Below are 15,055 nucleotides of genomic sequence, written 5' to 3'. Positions count from 1 at the left end.
TTTATCGTTCGTATTCTCTTAACGGATTTAATATCTGAAAAAAAAGTCATAAATAGCACAAAAAAAATATTTATTACGTTCCTCATGCTTTCGTATTAAGTTGAATTTCGTAATTTATTTGGCGTAAATATTGTGAAATGTCTGAATACAAAGCACGCTGAAACTGAAAGGCGTGACGTGGACTGACGCCTACGTGACGTCACAACGACGTTATTGTGTCGTAGAGCGGAATAGTAATATTAAGATACGTTACGTCACCATTTTCAGTATTTCGTCATTTGATTACCTGTTTCTAATCCACTTCGTGCCAAATGCTAATACTCGTATAAGTGTATTCCATTTTATTTTCAGCCTTTGTAATAAAATTATACGAGGAGGGTAGATAATTATTTATATATCTATCAATATAATAATTCTTTCTATTTTTCGATACTGTCCTAAACCGCTCAATCGATTGTGATGAGGCTTTTGTGAACTTGATAACGTATACGGAAAATTTTTTGAATTATTTAGCAATTAGCGTTAGTAGACACTCAAGTGGTTATACTTAGCATTGTAATGCAAGTTACTACTACGAGGAAAAGTTGGTTTTTAATAATAAAAAAAACCGGACAAGTGCGAGTCGTACTCGCCCACCAGTGTTACGTATCCGTAATAGTTTAGGAATCGAATCGTGTAGTTTTTGGTGAGATTCTCCCGAATTTCAGTCATCCTGTTTTACTAAGATTTAATTAAAAAATGTATAGTTTGAGATTTTTTCTTGTAGATACTTCTGGTCTATAACGATGTTACTTGTCAAATTTCATAGTTCTAGGATAATACCCCATGTGTTTTGATTCCCTTGATAGTGTCAAAATATACGTTTTTTGCTGAATCAACGGGCGTTGTGTTTACGTAAACTTAGATACGTAGTATGATTTTTTTTCACAACTTCTTATGACTGTGGACCTGAGTACCTATATACGATTTAAATTTCAACTTGATACCTACCCGAAATAAAGGGTCCTGACAAACATACAGATAAGGGCTCAGTTTTTCCTTTTGAGGCACGGAACCCTAAAAATAAATAAAACGCCATAAATTAGGACATACTTACTTTACACGCTCCTCATGTAAATATTATACTGAGTACGTATATTTTAATTATTACGAATTATGTAATTAGTTAATTATTATATACTTAGTAAGAACGTCATTATATTTTATTACTCATGTGCTTTGAAATTATCTTACTCGATAATCGTAAAAATCGATTTAATCACCTGGTAACCGGCTATAATTACAAGACGTAGAAGTTCGATATGATTAAAATATTAAACATTCGTAGGTTATGGCCAAGGTTAGCTGCCACAGACAAATGAATTAAATTGACCTCACTTGTTTTTATTGTACATCTAAGTAATATTATACGATGAAAAAAAACTATTATCTATCAAGGTTAGGGCTCGCTTTTAATAGGGATATTAGAATACGTTGGGAACGTTCGAGAATATAAAATTAAATCTATACTCTATACTAATATTATAAAGAGGTAAAGTTTGTAAGTTTGTAAGTTTGTCACATTTTTTAAATGGGGTAATCTTCGGAACTACTGGTCCGATTTTAAAAATTCTTTCACCAGTAGAATGCTACATTATCGGGGAGTGCTATAGGCTATATTTTATATTGGTATCACATATATTAGCCGAGTTATCACAGTTTTTGTCATACAGGTCGGACCGAAAATCCTCTTAGGCAGACTTATTCGCATGCGCTGCCTTAACCATTGTGTAAAATTGAAATTAATGTATGGAGGCTTTATGTATCTTTAAAAGTTCTACAAAAAAGTCCGCGACACCATATACCTATCTTCTATACATTAGCAGATATAGTACCTTTTGTGTTTTAAAAATTATTAATTTTATATACTTAGGTTTGCGTCATTATTCATGCTACTTAACTTAAATCCTTATCAAAATAAATTATTTAATAATCACAAGGATGTTATGGAGATAAGATTTGCCCTTTATAGTATGTTAATTAGTTAAATAGTTTCGGAGATAATACAAAATTTCTAAAAGGCGGAATGCCGCTTATGTTTAAGCGCCAACCGCCAAATTAAGTTGAACCTTCCTCTATAGGTTTCTACGTATTTTATAGGGATCAGCATTTTTGGTTACTAAACTCTATGTAGGCGTTTTATCCATTTACCAATAGATGGCGTTGAGCAAAAACACCATATTTTTGTACGGCGCTAGGGAGATTTATGCCGACTACATACATACATTGGTGTTGGCAGGGTTCCCTACTTAGGGGTTTTCCCCCCAGATTTAGGGGGCAAATAAGTGAAATGGGATTTTTTAAGGGATTTTTTGACTCTTTAATATTTTTAAATTGATGATAATTTTAATATTTTTTTCTTGACCTAGCGACTTATAACGTCATCTAATACGTTATTCTACAACCACTCTGAGGCAACTGACGGCAATTTTCCTCAACATGTATGATTTCAAAAAATCTGAATCTTCAGATAAATACGTAATATTTTGTCAGTATTAAATATAGACTTTTGAAACATATTACAGCATAATATTTCTAAATTATTATGGCTTTATATTTTTTAGGGGGACAACTCAATAATTAAGGCGATTTTAGGGGTTTTTGACACAAACTTCAGGGATAAATATTTTGGAGAGTTGGTAACACTGGGTGTTGGTGATAAAAATTTACTTAGATTTTGGCAAGTCGATGTTAATTGTTAATGATTATGTTCTACTTCTAGGCACGTACCACGTAGGTAGTTAAAGTTAGCTAGGTACTGTTTGTCTGACTCTGTCTATTTACGTATTGTATTTGCTTTTTAGATTTAGAAATAGAGATTAGAGACATGCTTTAAGTTTTAATTTATAGTTTAGATACGTCGTACTTTCTTTGTTTAGGTTCAGGACCAGGTTCAGGTAATCAGGTTTAAACTTTAAATTCAAATAAATAATTTGTAATTTTATTTTATTCGTTTCGTTTTGACTTTTGACTTTCGTCATACGTATTTCGTGTAATTAGTTATTATTTCGTTTTATGGTATTATTTCGATTGTTGTGTATATAAATTAATTAAAACTTAGTAAGTGTAATTATAGTGTTTTGTGTTAACTTAATTTTGTAAAAGATATACATACGTAGTCTTTACTAATATTATAAAGAGGTAAAGTTTGTAAGTTTGTCACATTTTTTAAATGGGGTAATCTTCGGAACTACTGGTCCGATTTTAAAAATTCTTTCACCAGTAGAATGCTACATTATCGGGGAGTGCTATAGGTTATATTTTTATATTGGTATCATATGTATTAGCCGAGTTATCACAGTTTTTGTCATACAGGTCGGACTGAAAATCCTCTTATACAGACTTATTCGCATGCTAAAATTGAAATTAATATATGGAGACTTTATGTATCTTTAAAAGTTCTACAAAAAAGTCCGCGACACCATATATCTATCTTCTATATATTAGCTGATATATAGAAGAAAAAAGGCGTTTTGTGTTTTAAAAATTATTAATTTTATATACTTAGGTTTACGTCATTATTTATACAACTAAACTTTAATCCTTATTAAAATAAATTATTTAATAATCACAAGGGTATTATGGAGATAAGATTTGCCCTTTACAGTATGTTAATTACTTAAATAGTTTCGCAGATAATACAAAATTTCTAAAAGACGCAGAAATTCCACTATATGACGCCCGGCGCTTTCATTTACGTAGTTCCCGTTCCCGTGTGAATATGGGGATCAAACATAGCCTTGGACACTCGCAAATAACGTAGCTTTCTATTGGTAAAACAATTTTCCAAATCGGTCCAGTAGATCCAGAGATTACCTCCTACAACCACACGAACTTTACCTCTTTATATTATTAGCATAGAAGTCTCTATTTCTCTTGGTCATACCACCACTCTCGATGGACTGGACCGATTTTGCTAAGGGTAGGAGTAAGATAGAGAAGTTACAGGGTAGGTTAGGGTACGGGTAGGGAAGCGTAGGGGTAGTGTAGGGGTAGGGTAGGTTTAGGGCCGGGTTTAGGGTAGAGGTAGGGTAGTGGTAGGGTAGAGGTACGGGTAGGATAGGGAAGTGGCAGGGTAGGGGTAGGATAGGCGTGAGATAGGGGTAGGAAAGGGATAGGGTACGGGGAGGGTACGGGTAGGATTGGGGTAGGGTATAGGTAAGGTAGGGGTAGGGTAGGGGTAGGGTCGGGGCAGTGGTAGGGTTGGGGTAGTGATAGGGTAGGGGTATGGTAGGGGTAGGGTAGGTTAGGTTAGGTTAGGGGGTAGTAGTAAAATTGACATCGAATTTTACGCAGACGAAGTCGCGGGCGTCCGCTAGTTTAATATAAGTACAGTAATAAGAGCTGAGTAGAGCAGTGATAGCCCAGTGGATATGACCTCTGCCTCCGATTCCGGAGGGTGTGGGTTCGAATCCGGTTCAGGGCATGCACCTCCAACTTTTCAGTTGTGTGCATTTTAAGAAATTTAATATCACGTGTCTCAATCGGTGAAGGAAAACATCGTGAGGAAACCTGCATACCAGAGAATTATATTCATTCTCTGCGTGTGTGAAGTCTGCCAATCCGCATTGGGCTAGCGTGGTGGACTATTGGCCTAACCCCTCTCATTCTGAGAGGAGACTCGAGCTCAGCAGTGAGCGGAATATGGGTTGATGACGAATAAGAGCTGTACCTACTGTAGCTACAGAAATATTTGATTTGTTAAACTCAAAAACTGCTGGACAGATTTGAACAAATTCTTTTACCAATCATCATCATCATCATCGACATCATCATATCAGCCGATGGACGTCCACTGCAGGACATGGCCTTTTGTAAGGACTTTCAAACATCACGATTCTGAGCCGCCAGCATCCAGCGCATCTCTGCAACTAGCTTGATGTAGTCAGTCCACCTGGTGGGAGGTCGATCAACACTGCGCTTTCTGCTGCGGGGTTGCCATTCCAGCACCCCAACGTCCATCGGCTGTTCGATCTATGTGCCCCGCCAATTGCCTCTTCAGCTTCGCGACTCGTTGAGCTATGTCGGTGACTTAGGTTCGTCTGCGGATTCGATCACGCAGAAATACTCCGAGCATAGCTCGTTCCATCGACCGCTTTCACCAATAAGCTACATTATCAGGGAGTAACTGGTATGGAAACTTCGATGTTCTACTAGTATACTCGTAAATATAAATCTAACAACAGATCTGTAAATAGTGTTTCATGCTCGATAGTATCGATTATATCGATAACCCTACTGATTTTAAAAGTTACATCGATATTATCGATATTTTATAGTGGTGAACTGCTGTATCAGCTTGCAACATTTTACATTATCTCATATATTATCATCGGATTAACTAACTTGACCTTTTGACTTCAATACCTCTTTTTGATTAATATAAACTTTACTCTATAACAACCTATTTTAGAAATCGTTTCTATTCATATTATTTTTTTATGAAACACGGCTAAAACTCATGTGATACAACGTCGGAGTATGTCCGACTAGTTTCGAACCTATACGGGGCCCTTAGTCATAACCTAGTTCTTGCACCGCGGCGGCGCGACGCGCGACGGCGTTGTAACATTAAACTTACGCCTACTTCTACCCTATCCCTATCTTACCGCTACCCTAATTATCCTATGTACGTCTTCTGGTTCTAAACTACCTCTCCACCAATTTTAAGCCATATCGGTACAGCCGTTTTTGAGTTATAAATAGTGTAAATAACACGATTTTCTTTTATATTTAGATTAATATCTATAACATCATCATCATCATCATTATCAACCCATATTCGGCTCACTGCTGAGCTCGAGTGTCCTCTTAGAATAACAGGGGTTAGGCCATTAGTCCACCACGCTGGCCCAATGCGGATCGGCAGACTTCACACACGCAGAGAATTAAGAAAATTCTCTGGTGTGCAAGTTTCCTCACGATGTTTTCCTTCACCGATTGAGACACGTGATATTTAATTACTTAAAATGCACACAACTGAAAATTTAGGAGGTGCATGCCCCGGACCGGATTGGAACCTACGCCTTCCGGAATTGGAGGCAGAAGTCATATCCACTAGGCTATCACGGCTGCAATATCTATAACAACTTGTTTCTTTTTTTGCAGTGTTTACACCGCTCGGTTTCGTGAGGCTTTTCGGCGTGGTGGGCGGAGTGCTGGTCAAGCCGCAGTTCCTGAGGGATCTCAACGAGGAGTATTATGTCTATTCGTTTGAAGAGGAGACCCTCAAGCGACGCATCGACACGTCGCTCGCTACAGGTGATATTACCATTTCTCTTGGTCATACACACAAATTGTATCTAAGTAGGTATACCTTGTTATACGAGGTAAGACGTACCGCCAAGCAATTTAGCGTTTCGGTACGATGTCGTGTAGAAACCGAAAGGGGTGTGGATTTTCATTCTCCTCCTAATAAGTTAGGCCGCTTCCATCTTTGATTGTAAAGAATGAAAAAAAAATAATTGTTGGTACAATGGTTTGCCAATATGGCTTCGGATCGCGAGGTCCTAGGATCCAATCCTGGGTCGGGCTGTGACATACTGAGCTTAGCATTCTTCTAAGAAATTTTCTGTTAAATTCTTAACCCGGTGTTAGGAAGTTGGTGGTGTTACAACCCCTTGCCTCGGATATGTTACCGTTAAATTGTAAAATACGTAAGTAATTTATAATCTCACTCGCGATTTTGTAATCTGTCGGTATATTGTGAACTGAACATACTGATTACAATTTAACGTGTTATTTTTCGGTTTATTATAATATATCGAAGTGTAACCGTTAAATTAGATGTCGGTCTTGGGACCGAACTTGTTTTGAGTCTTGTACATTAGACGTTACAAAATTAATGATAATGATTGGTCATTATCATTAACTTTATAACTAACATAATCTTTAGCTCCACGGTAATCTAATTAAATATCATAAACAGTGTCAAAGTGCAGTAGTCGTAATTCTTATCAATATCAAATATGCAAGTGTAATTACAATCAACTTCGGAGCATAATAAATGCAGCGTCCCACATAGTTATCTCCAATACACAAGCCACCAAACCTGTCTAATAAACTGGTTCCACCCGAGAGCTGTGTAAATACCTAATAAGCATCTCATGAAACTGCATGTAAAAAATTTGCTCAGTCAGTAAGATTTGTTTTTGAATAGACGAGTTACTTTATAGATAATCATTATGATATCGACCAATCTAAGCAGAAAAGCTACCCAAACCCGGCAAAACCCTTTACGTAAGATTCACTCTTATATACACACTTGTAACCCAGTGGATATGACCTCTGCCTCCGATTCCGGAGGGTGAGGGTTCGCATGCACCTTTAACTTTTCAGTTGTGTGCATTTTAAGAAATTAAATATCATGTGCCTCAAACGGTGAAGGAAAAACATCGTGAGAAAACCTGCATACATGAGAATTTTCTAATTTCTCTGCGTGTGTGAAGTCTACCAATCCGCATTTGCCAGCGTGGTGTACTATTGGCCTAACCCCTCTCATTCTGAGAGGAGACTCGAGCTCAGCAGTGAGCCGAATATGGGTTGATGACGACGATGTAATCTCTGCAATGTTTACTTGTAAAGTCGTTCGTCACCCAGACGTGGGCTTTTTAACTAACGATATCGGGGCGCCCGGACTGATACACTCAGGCCGAAATACCCTTTCCGAGACGCCCTTAGAGAGTCGTTCCAGTTCCACCAATCAATTCTGCATCTGCCTTCGAACCCCATCAGACGATGTTTCTGCGCTCGCCCAAATCCTCCGGTGATGCCGCTGAAGTCCCATTAAGGAGAAAGAAGAAAATGAAGTCGTTCGGCCCCCGCATTCTGTAAAGTTAAAGCGCTTCGTATTATAGTTAATTAATGACATTTTATTTTTGGCATTCCATTGAAGTAAAGTTCAAATTATAATATAAGTTGTTATAGGCGAATTGACGAGTATAAAACAGCGGAATCACACCCCTGGTTATACTCACCTGGACCGCTCAGAAATGACGAAATAGTGCTCCAGAGTTATTTTCTGATATAGTAACAGCCTTCTAAGCGTCATGCACGTTGGTTCATTTCACAGGTTATTCTTTACAGGGGCTTGTTGTAGTCTATTAGGGTTTGGGTGGCGTTGGCGCTTGGATTCGTAAGTTATTATTTCGAAAATAGCAAATTAGAACTGTTACTCATAAATGTGTTTTGTAAGTTGACCCTGCTTGATTCATTTTAGGTATTTTCAACATTGAAAGCAATAAACCAGAACACAATAATGCTGCTTACGTAGAACAAATAAGCCTGACAGTACCACTTCCAAGCTCTGCTAGCTTTACTACTAACAAGTATAGACTATAAAGTAATGAATTTGATTTACCTTAAGGCCAGGCTTTTACATTATATGTATAATAATATAGACTTCAATATTTTTCAATAGAAAACGAAACTTTCACAGTTTTACAGACATTGTTTGGTAGAAATCTTTAACAATGGGGATGATGACTAGGTTTAAATATATTCATTTTTATGATACATTCGGGTAAATAAGGTCAATGTTAGCTAATTTATACATAAAAAGGAAAGATTGTCTGGATATTTGCAAAATAAATAAGATTATAAAATTTCAAAATCTATTAAATATTTTTTATAGTAATTAGATGAAAATCCATACAGTTTTAGCTTCCTTACATTAAATGTGACATTTTTCAATAAATGAACTATAAACATAAACGCACAAATAACAAAGATATTAATAATTTTGTTTGAACGCCCATACAAACCTAACGATCAGCGAGCCAACGACGTCACTAAATCGTACCATTTTGTATGGAGCGTTTTTCAGGGATCCGCGGCAGCGCCGCAAATCTGACCCTTTAAATCCCTGTAGCTCTGAAAGTAATGATCGCAGATACCCTGTTGTTTTTACAAAATTGCTTTGCAATTAGTATACTCTTAATTTATATACAATTTAAAAAACTGTCATCATCCCTATTGCGCGTAGTGAAGTGTAGCTACCTGATGTTATTGTTCATTTGTTACTTGTAATTTCACCGCAATAATTTGAACAGTGCCAAATAACACACCTGTTACATGTGTCTGGTGAAAGCTTTCGTCTGTTTAAGACACGCTGTTAGTCTTCTTTGTATAAAGGTAACGCTGAATGTTTTTTGGTAGATCTAAATGAAATGACAATAAACATAGAAATAAGCAGAAACTTCATTCATGCATCTGGAAAATATAAATAGACAGAGACAAATATCTTAGCATTCCATGGATTCACCGAGCGACTGCCGGGTCCATCGCGTGGTAGAGATGAAGATGTACCTGCTTACTATTATTCATTTAGAGTAACTTAGAAGATATGATGTACAAAATTCAAATACAAGACCCAGTCAAGCTTCACTTTGTCTTATTTGCACTTGTTCCCTATCCATCCTATCCCTACGCTACCCCTAAATTCATTTGTTCGACCGATTTTGTGCAACCTTCACGTTTACTATTTAGAAGCCTAAATATTAGGTTTGGATAGATGAGCCCCTTCTTGAGTTATAAAATTACAACGAGGCATTGATTTTTATACTTAAATATATACTATAGATATGTATGAATCTAATTATTACTTCCTAGTCTCTAGCTTACAGTGCCGCTAAACGTGAAATAGTACAAAACAATATAATATTTGTTCGATCGTATCAACAAAGTTAACCAACATCTTTGTACAATATGCGATCTGAGTACGAGAGTAAATCTTACTGAGGGTTATTGGCCGATAACGTCAGTACCTCATCAGACCTTGGCCTTTGTTTACGTCAATGTACAAAACACTATACAAAACATACTATAATCCTATTGTAAGAAGAAGGTCATAGAACATTTTCGTTATTCGGTAGGTATTCCTGTTATATCTACCTAGATACCTACCTAATATTTAGGTTTTTTGTTATGGCTGTAGTTTTTTATTCCTAAAAATATATTGTAAACATTTTTAGAACGTTTGTTGATTTTACGTATATAATGATATCGTAAGGAAGCTAAGTTAGATCCCTGGTTACAACCCTTGTTCAGGGCTACAAAGTGAGGGACCTCTTCACAATACGCGCCGTCTCAAGATTCCTTTGTATCCGATCTATAATGTAATTAAAAGCTTCTCAAGGTGTTGGTTGAAGCTTTTTGCTATATGACCATTACTCAATTTAAATTCATTTATTTGAAGTAGGCTTAAATACAAACATTCTGACTATACTTAGACTCTATTTAGTCAAAGCAGTGTTAGGATTAGTTAGGTACGACAGTAGTCTAGAAACGCATGACTGCCGGATGAGTTCAACCCTTTTAAAAAGTGCTAAGAGCCTAGTGGTGGGATCGAGCCCTTCGGTCGAGTCCATTTTATTGTAGAGCTGAGATTGAAATCTTTGATGACGTCATAGTTTCGTTTCCAGGTGCCGGCTACATATCACCGGAGCCGATGTACCCCGACCGCGGTGACATATCCGCGCCAGTGGGCCCCGATACTTCGATTTCTTCGGGTCATCTGAAGGGCATCAGCTCTTCCGTACTGGAGGGGAAGACGCCGCTGTTGAGGCTGAGGAACGGAGCGCTGCAGGCTGGCCTTAATGAGAGGCTGCAGAGAGTTGTTGCTATGCGGAAGGTATATTTTTTACCACTGATACAAGAAGGGGTGTGTTATAAGTTTGTAGTGTCATAGCTCCCGAAAGGATAAAGCGATTTCAATGTAGTTTTTTTTGTATTAAAGGTGACTTATGTGTCTATGACACTTACAAATAACGTGGCTCTCTAGTGGTAAAAGAATTTTCAAAATAGATTCAGCAGGGAAGTGAAGTAGACAAAATTCAATGGCACTGCAACCGGAAATACTGCTGTCTCCTTCATTGCGTTGGTACGAAAGAGATGGGACTGTAACGACTCTGATGCCATTAGACGAAATTTTGTCGATACTCCGCGCCACGAAACAAGTCCCGTAGACGAGGCGCTAATGTCTTATTGGCGCTCATTGTTATTTGGTAATGGCGGTCTTATTGCCATTTGTGTAAGGCGCTGTCAATTTTAGTTCAGGTTTTAGCCGCAGGACTTCTTTCGTGGGCCGGAGTCTACATTTCTGTTCACTGGTCGCATGTTAGCACTACTAAACTTTTTCTATTTGCGCGGGCTTTAAATTTTTTCAATATATTTAACCGACCGACGAACTCATGTTCTTTCTACTGATCGCTATGCCAAATAGGCTCTTAAAGTTTATTTTTTTAAACCAATTGATCGGTTAAAAAGAAATACACTTTGAAAGAAAGGACTCATACGATGTTATTTTTCGCTTTTTAGAGTAATGCATCTTTGAAGACGATTACATTTTGTTGGTAAAAATATTTTATTGAATAAATGCTTTTGTATACACATATTGTCTGATCTAAATGTCTATTCTCAGGAAGTAGAGAACCAACGGAAGACGTCGTCCCTGCAGCGGAACGTGGTGTACCCGCTGGCGATGCTGCTGCTGTTGGCGTTGACCACCATCACTGTGCTCATGGTGCTGCAGAACACCCTGGAACTGCTCATCGGGATCAAGGCGCTGCCGCTGAGTACACGGGTGAGCATTGTATTATGGTAACAGTTGAGTAGGTCATCATGACCTATGGTTGGATGGTTCCGAGACTTGGTCGCTAACTATGGGCCTCATAAGAAGGCTCAGAGTCACACAGCGGGAGATGGAATGAGCTATGCTCGGAGTATCTCTGTCGATCTCATTTCTGATCGAATCAGAAATGAGGAGAACCGCAGAAGAACCAAATTCACCGACATAGCTCAAAGAGTCGCGAAGCTGAAGTGTCAATGGGCGGGGCACATAGATCGAAGAGCTGATGTGGACGTTGGTGTCCCAAGCTGACCTTTGACCTTTATTGACTGACGTCAAGCGAGTCGCAGGTATTCGCTGGGTGCAGGCGGCTCAGGATCATGTGTGGAAGTCCCTACAAAAGGTTTATATTCTGCAGTGGACGTCCATCGGCTGATATGATGATGGTAAACATTGTATCGCCTTTCATTGTCCTAATAAAAGAAAAGAAAATAGACATGTTGCCCGTCTAATGTTGAGTGTAAGTTCTTGACAATAACACTATAATAATAATAGCCACCACCTCATGAAATCATCAACTTCTCCGTCATACAGGCCGAATAGTGGTAGAGCAAATTCGTTACTTGCTCTTGGCGTTTCCCGGCCCACCTTGACTCCCTACAAGTTGTTTCTCGTCATCCATGTTATTCTTGACTAATACATTCTCCATCTTCTGACCCTGTTATGCTACAAGGCGACGAATACCCGCTGTCCCCGCGGACCCCGTTTCTGGCATAAACATGCTTCGAGTTACTCCGCCTCTTTTACTAGAGTTCTAACTGCCATAGCAAGCATTTCCTCCGATGAAACGAAAACCATGTCGATCGGCCCCGCCTTTTCGCAAATGATGCCATCCAACATCCGAAGCCGTCCGTGTACTGAGAAACAATTACTGTGCCCATTTCATCTGTGAAATTTCGTGGAAAAATCCGAGTCTTCGAGTGTCTAGGATAAAGCACCCCAAAACGTCGCCCGAGACCCCTAAAGTCATCCTGCCATATTCTCTTCTGTTGCTATTTCTTCTGCTGTAACATTGGCTTACTTTTGAAAATGCTGTTTTTCAGCAATTCACACTGGGCATTGCGTCGCTGTCCAAGCTGGGCTGGGCAGGTGCCACGCTGGAGGCGTTCCTCATCCTGTACCTGCACGCGGCGTCGCTCACGGGGCTCGCGACTCCGATGCGGGCGTTACGCGTGCTGCCCCGCGCGCGCCGCACGCCGCTCGCGAGGATCATCGCTCTGTGCGCGCTGCTGCTGGCGCACTCTACCGCGCAGCCGCTGCTCGTTAAGATATTAGGTGAGATATTTTGGCTGGTGGGAGGCTTCGGCCGTGGCTAGTTACCACCGTACCGGCAAAGACGTACCGCCAAGCGATTTAGCTTTCCGGTACGATGCCGTGTAGAAACCGAAAGGGGTGTGGATTTTCATCCTCCTCCTAAAAAGTTAGCCCGCTTCCATCTAAGGCTACATCATCACTTACCATCAGGTGAGATTGTAGTCAAGGGCTAACTTGTAGAGATTAAAAAAAAAAAAAGTTTGGGAGGAAAATGTTTGTGCCTTTTAAAATTAAAAAACCGAATTTATGAAGGTCAATTCTAACTACCAAGACCAGGTTTGTCAAGCTTCTAGGCAGTTCCACCAGCGAACTCGGGTGCTATGGATTAATAACCCGCAAACCTTTAAATTCATAAAAACCGGATCGATAAAATAATAGATCTGTCTAGAAAAAGTTTGTTTCGGCACTAGTCACCGCCAGGTGTCGAAGGACTTGAGGAAGAGACGACAATGTTTGTGACTCAGGACCTACTGCATGCGTCGATATGCGCCGATTTAAAAAAAAATCGTGGACACACATACACAAATGTGGTTTCATGGGAGTTTAGGTGGTTGTGATCAGCATTACCCGCTCAGTAACTCAGCCAGTGAATCCCATTCCAAGTATTGACGCTTCTACTATTTGGGGTTTTGACCACAAAGTAAATGGAGGACTATTTTTGGTCCGTAGAAGTCGAAATTCCCTGCCAGCTAGCCAAAAGGCAGCAACAAAAAAAGGACATTTGGTGCTAATGATGCCCAAGTAATTAAAGCAACAGACACCAAAATAAAGCTAAAGCATTGTAATAGGCGACGCAACTTTAATGTAAACCCTTTTTAAGGCATTCCATACCTTAAAGATGTTTAAAAACGTGTGTGTATTGCAGGTATAACGAACTTCGACCTGTTGGGCGAGTTCGGACGCATCGAGTGGCTCGGCAACTTCAAGCTGGTGCTGCTGTACAACGCCATCTTCGCTGCCACGGTGACGCTCTGCCTCGCCAGCAAGTTCACCGCCAGCGTGCGCCGCGAGCTGTACAACAGGTTGGTGGAGAACGTGCACACGCTCGCGCACTGCGTGTCTTTCCTCAACAACTGACCGCGTCTAGTGGAGCGGGTGACGTCACACACGCATGTCTAAGCTATAGTAACAACTTGCCGCGCGTTTAGTGGAGCGGGTGACGTCACGTCACACGCATGTCTAAACTATAGTAACAACTTGCCGCGTGTAGTGGAGCGGGTGACGTCACGTGACACACGCACACATGTCTAAACTGTAGTAACAACTTGCCGCGCGTTTAGTGTAGCGGATGACGTCACGTGACACATGTCTAAACTAAAATAACAACTTACCGCGCATTTAGTGGAGCGGATGACGTCACGTGACACACGCACACATGTCTAAACTATAGTATCAACTTACCGCGAGTATAGTGGAGCGGATGACGACACGTGACACACGCACACATGTCTAAACTATAGTAACAACTTGCCGCGCGTTTAGTGGAGCGGATGACGACACGTGACACACGCACACATGTCTAAACTATAGTAACAACTTGCCGCGCGTTTAGTGGAGCGGATGACGACACGTGACACACGCACACATGTTTAAACTATAGTAACAACTTGCCGCGCGTTTAGTGGAGCGGATGACGACACGTGACACACGCACACATGTCTAAACTATAGTAACAACTGATGGCGCATATGGTGGAGCGGATGACGTCACGTGACACACACATGTCTAAATCTAACCTCCTTATGAATGGTCTGTTTCCTCAACAACTGAAAGGAGTGCCCCCCCCCCCCCCCCCCTCCAGAAGTGCGGTCGATCACTGTTAAAGTTTTGCTAATGACAGTAGAAACTGAAATCGCGCGGCAAATTATAAAAAATCGGAGGGCATTTCCCAAAACTAGTAGCTGGGATTTTGGGTTCATTTTTGTTCAAACTCGATCAAAAATCTCGATCGTTTTTCCGTTTCAAAAGTTTTAAATGACTTAATTTAATTATATTTACGGGGCTTATGTTCCTTTCAGTGGCGTAGCTTCCCTTGGACGGGCCTGAATCAAAATTAGTTTGAGGGCCCCAAATTAA

At 39.8% G+C, this 15,055-nt stretch overlaps 1 protein-coding gene across 2 annotated transcripts in view; it reads left to right on the top strand.

The window, feature by feature from the left end:
• LOC112048489 (protein Lilipod) overlaps positions 1–15,055 on the top strand; it is a 43,360-nt gene that overhangs the window by 22,358 nt on the left and 5,947 nt on the right. Inside the window, exons 5-9 of one of the 2 annotated variants that reach the window (XM_024086018.2) lie at positions 6,148–6,300; positions 10,461–10,669; positions 11,459–11,620; positions 12,709–12,940; positions 13,845–14,001. In XM_024086018.2, coding sequence (XP_023941786.1) covers positions 6,148–6,300; positions 10,461–10,669; positions 11,459–11,620; positions 12,709–12,940; positions 13,845–14,001 — 913 coding nt within the window. Of the gene's footprint in view, positions 1–6,147; positions 6,301–10,460; positions 10,670–11,458; positions 11,621–12,708; positions 12,941–13,844; positions 14,631–15,055 lie in introns of those variants that run through there. The other variant, XM_052884584.1, reaches the window with a different exon arrangement.

Source organism: Bicyclus anynana, chromosome 12 (assembly GCF_947172395.1).
Source record: "Bicyclus anynana chromosome 12, ilBicAnyn1.1, whole genome shotgun sequence".
NCBI classification, from domain to species: Eukaryota; Metazoa; Arthropoda; class Insecta; order Lepidoptera; family Nymphalidae; genus Bicyclus; species Bicyclus anynana.
Note: the sequence above shows the minus strand (reverse complement) of the source record. Positions and strands in the feature narration are given on the sequence as shown.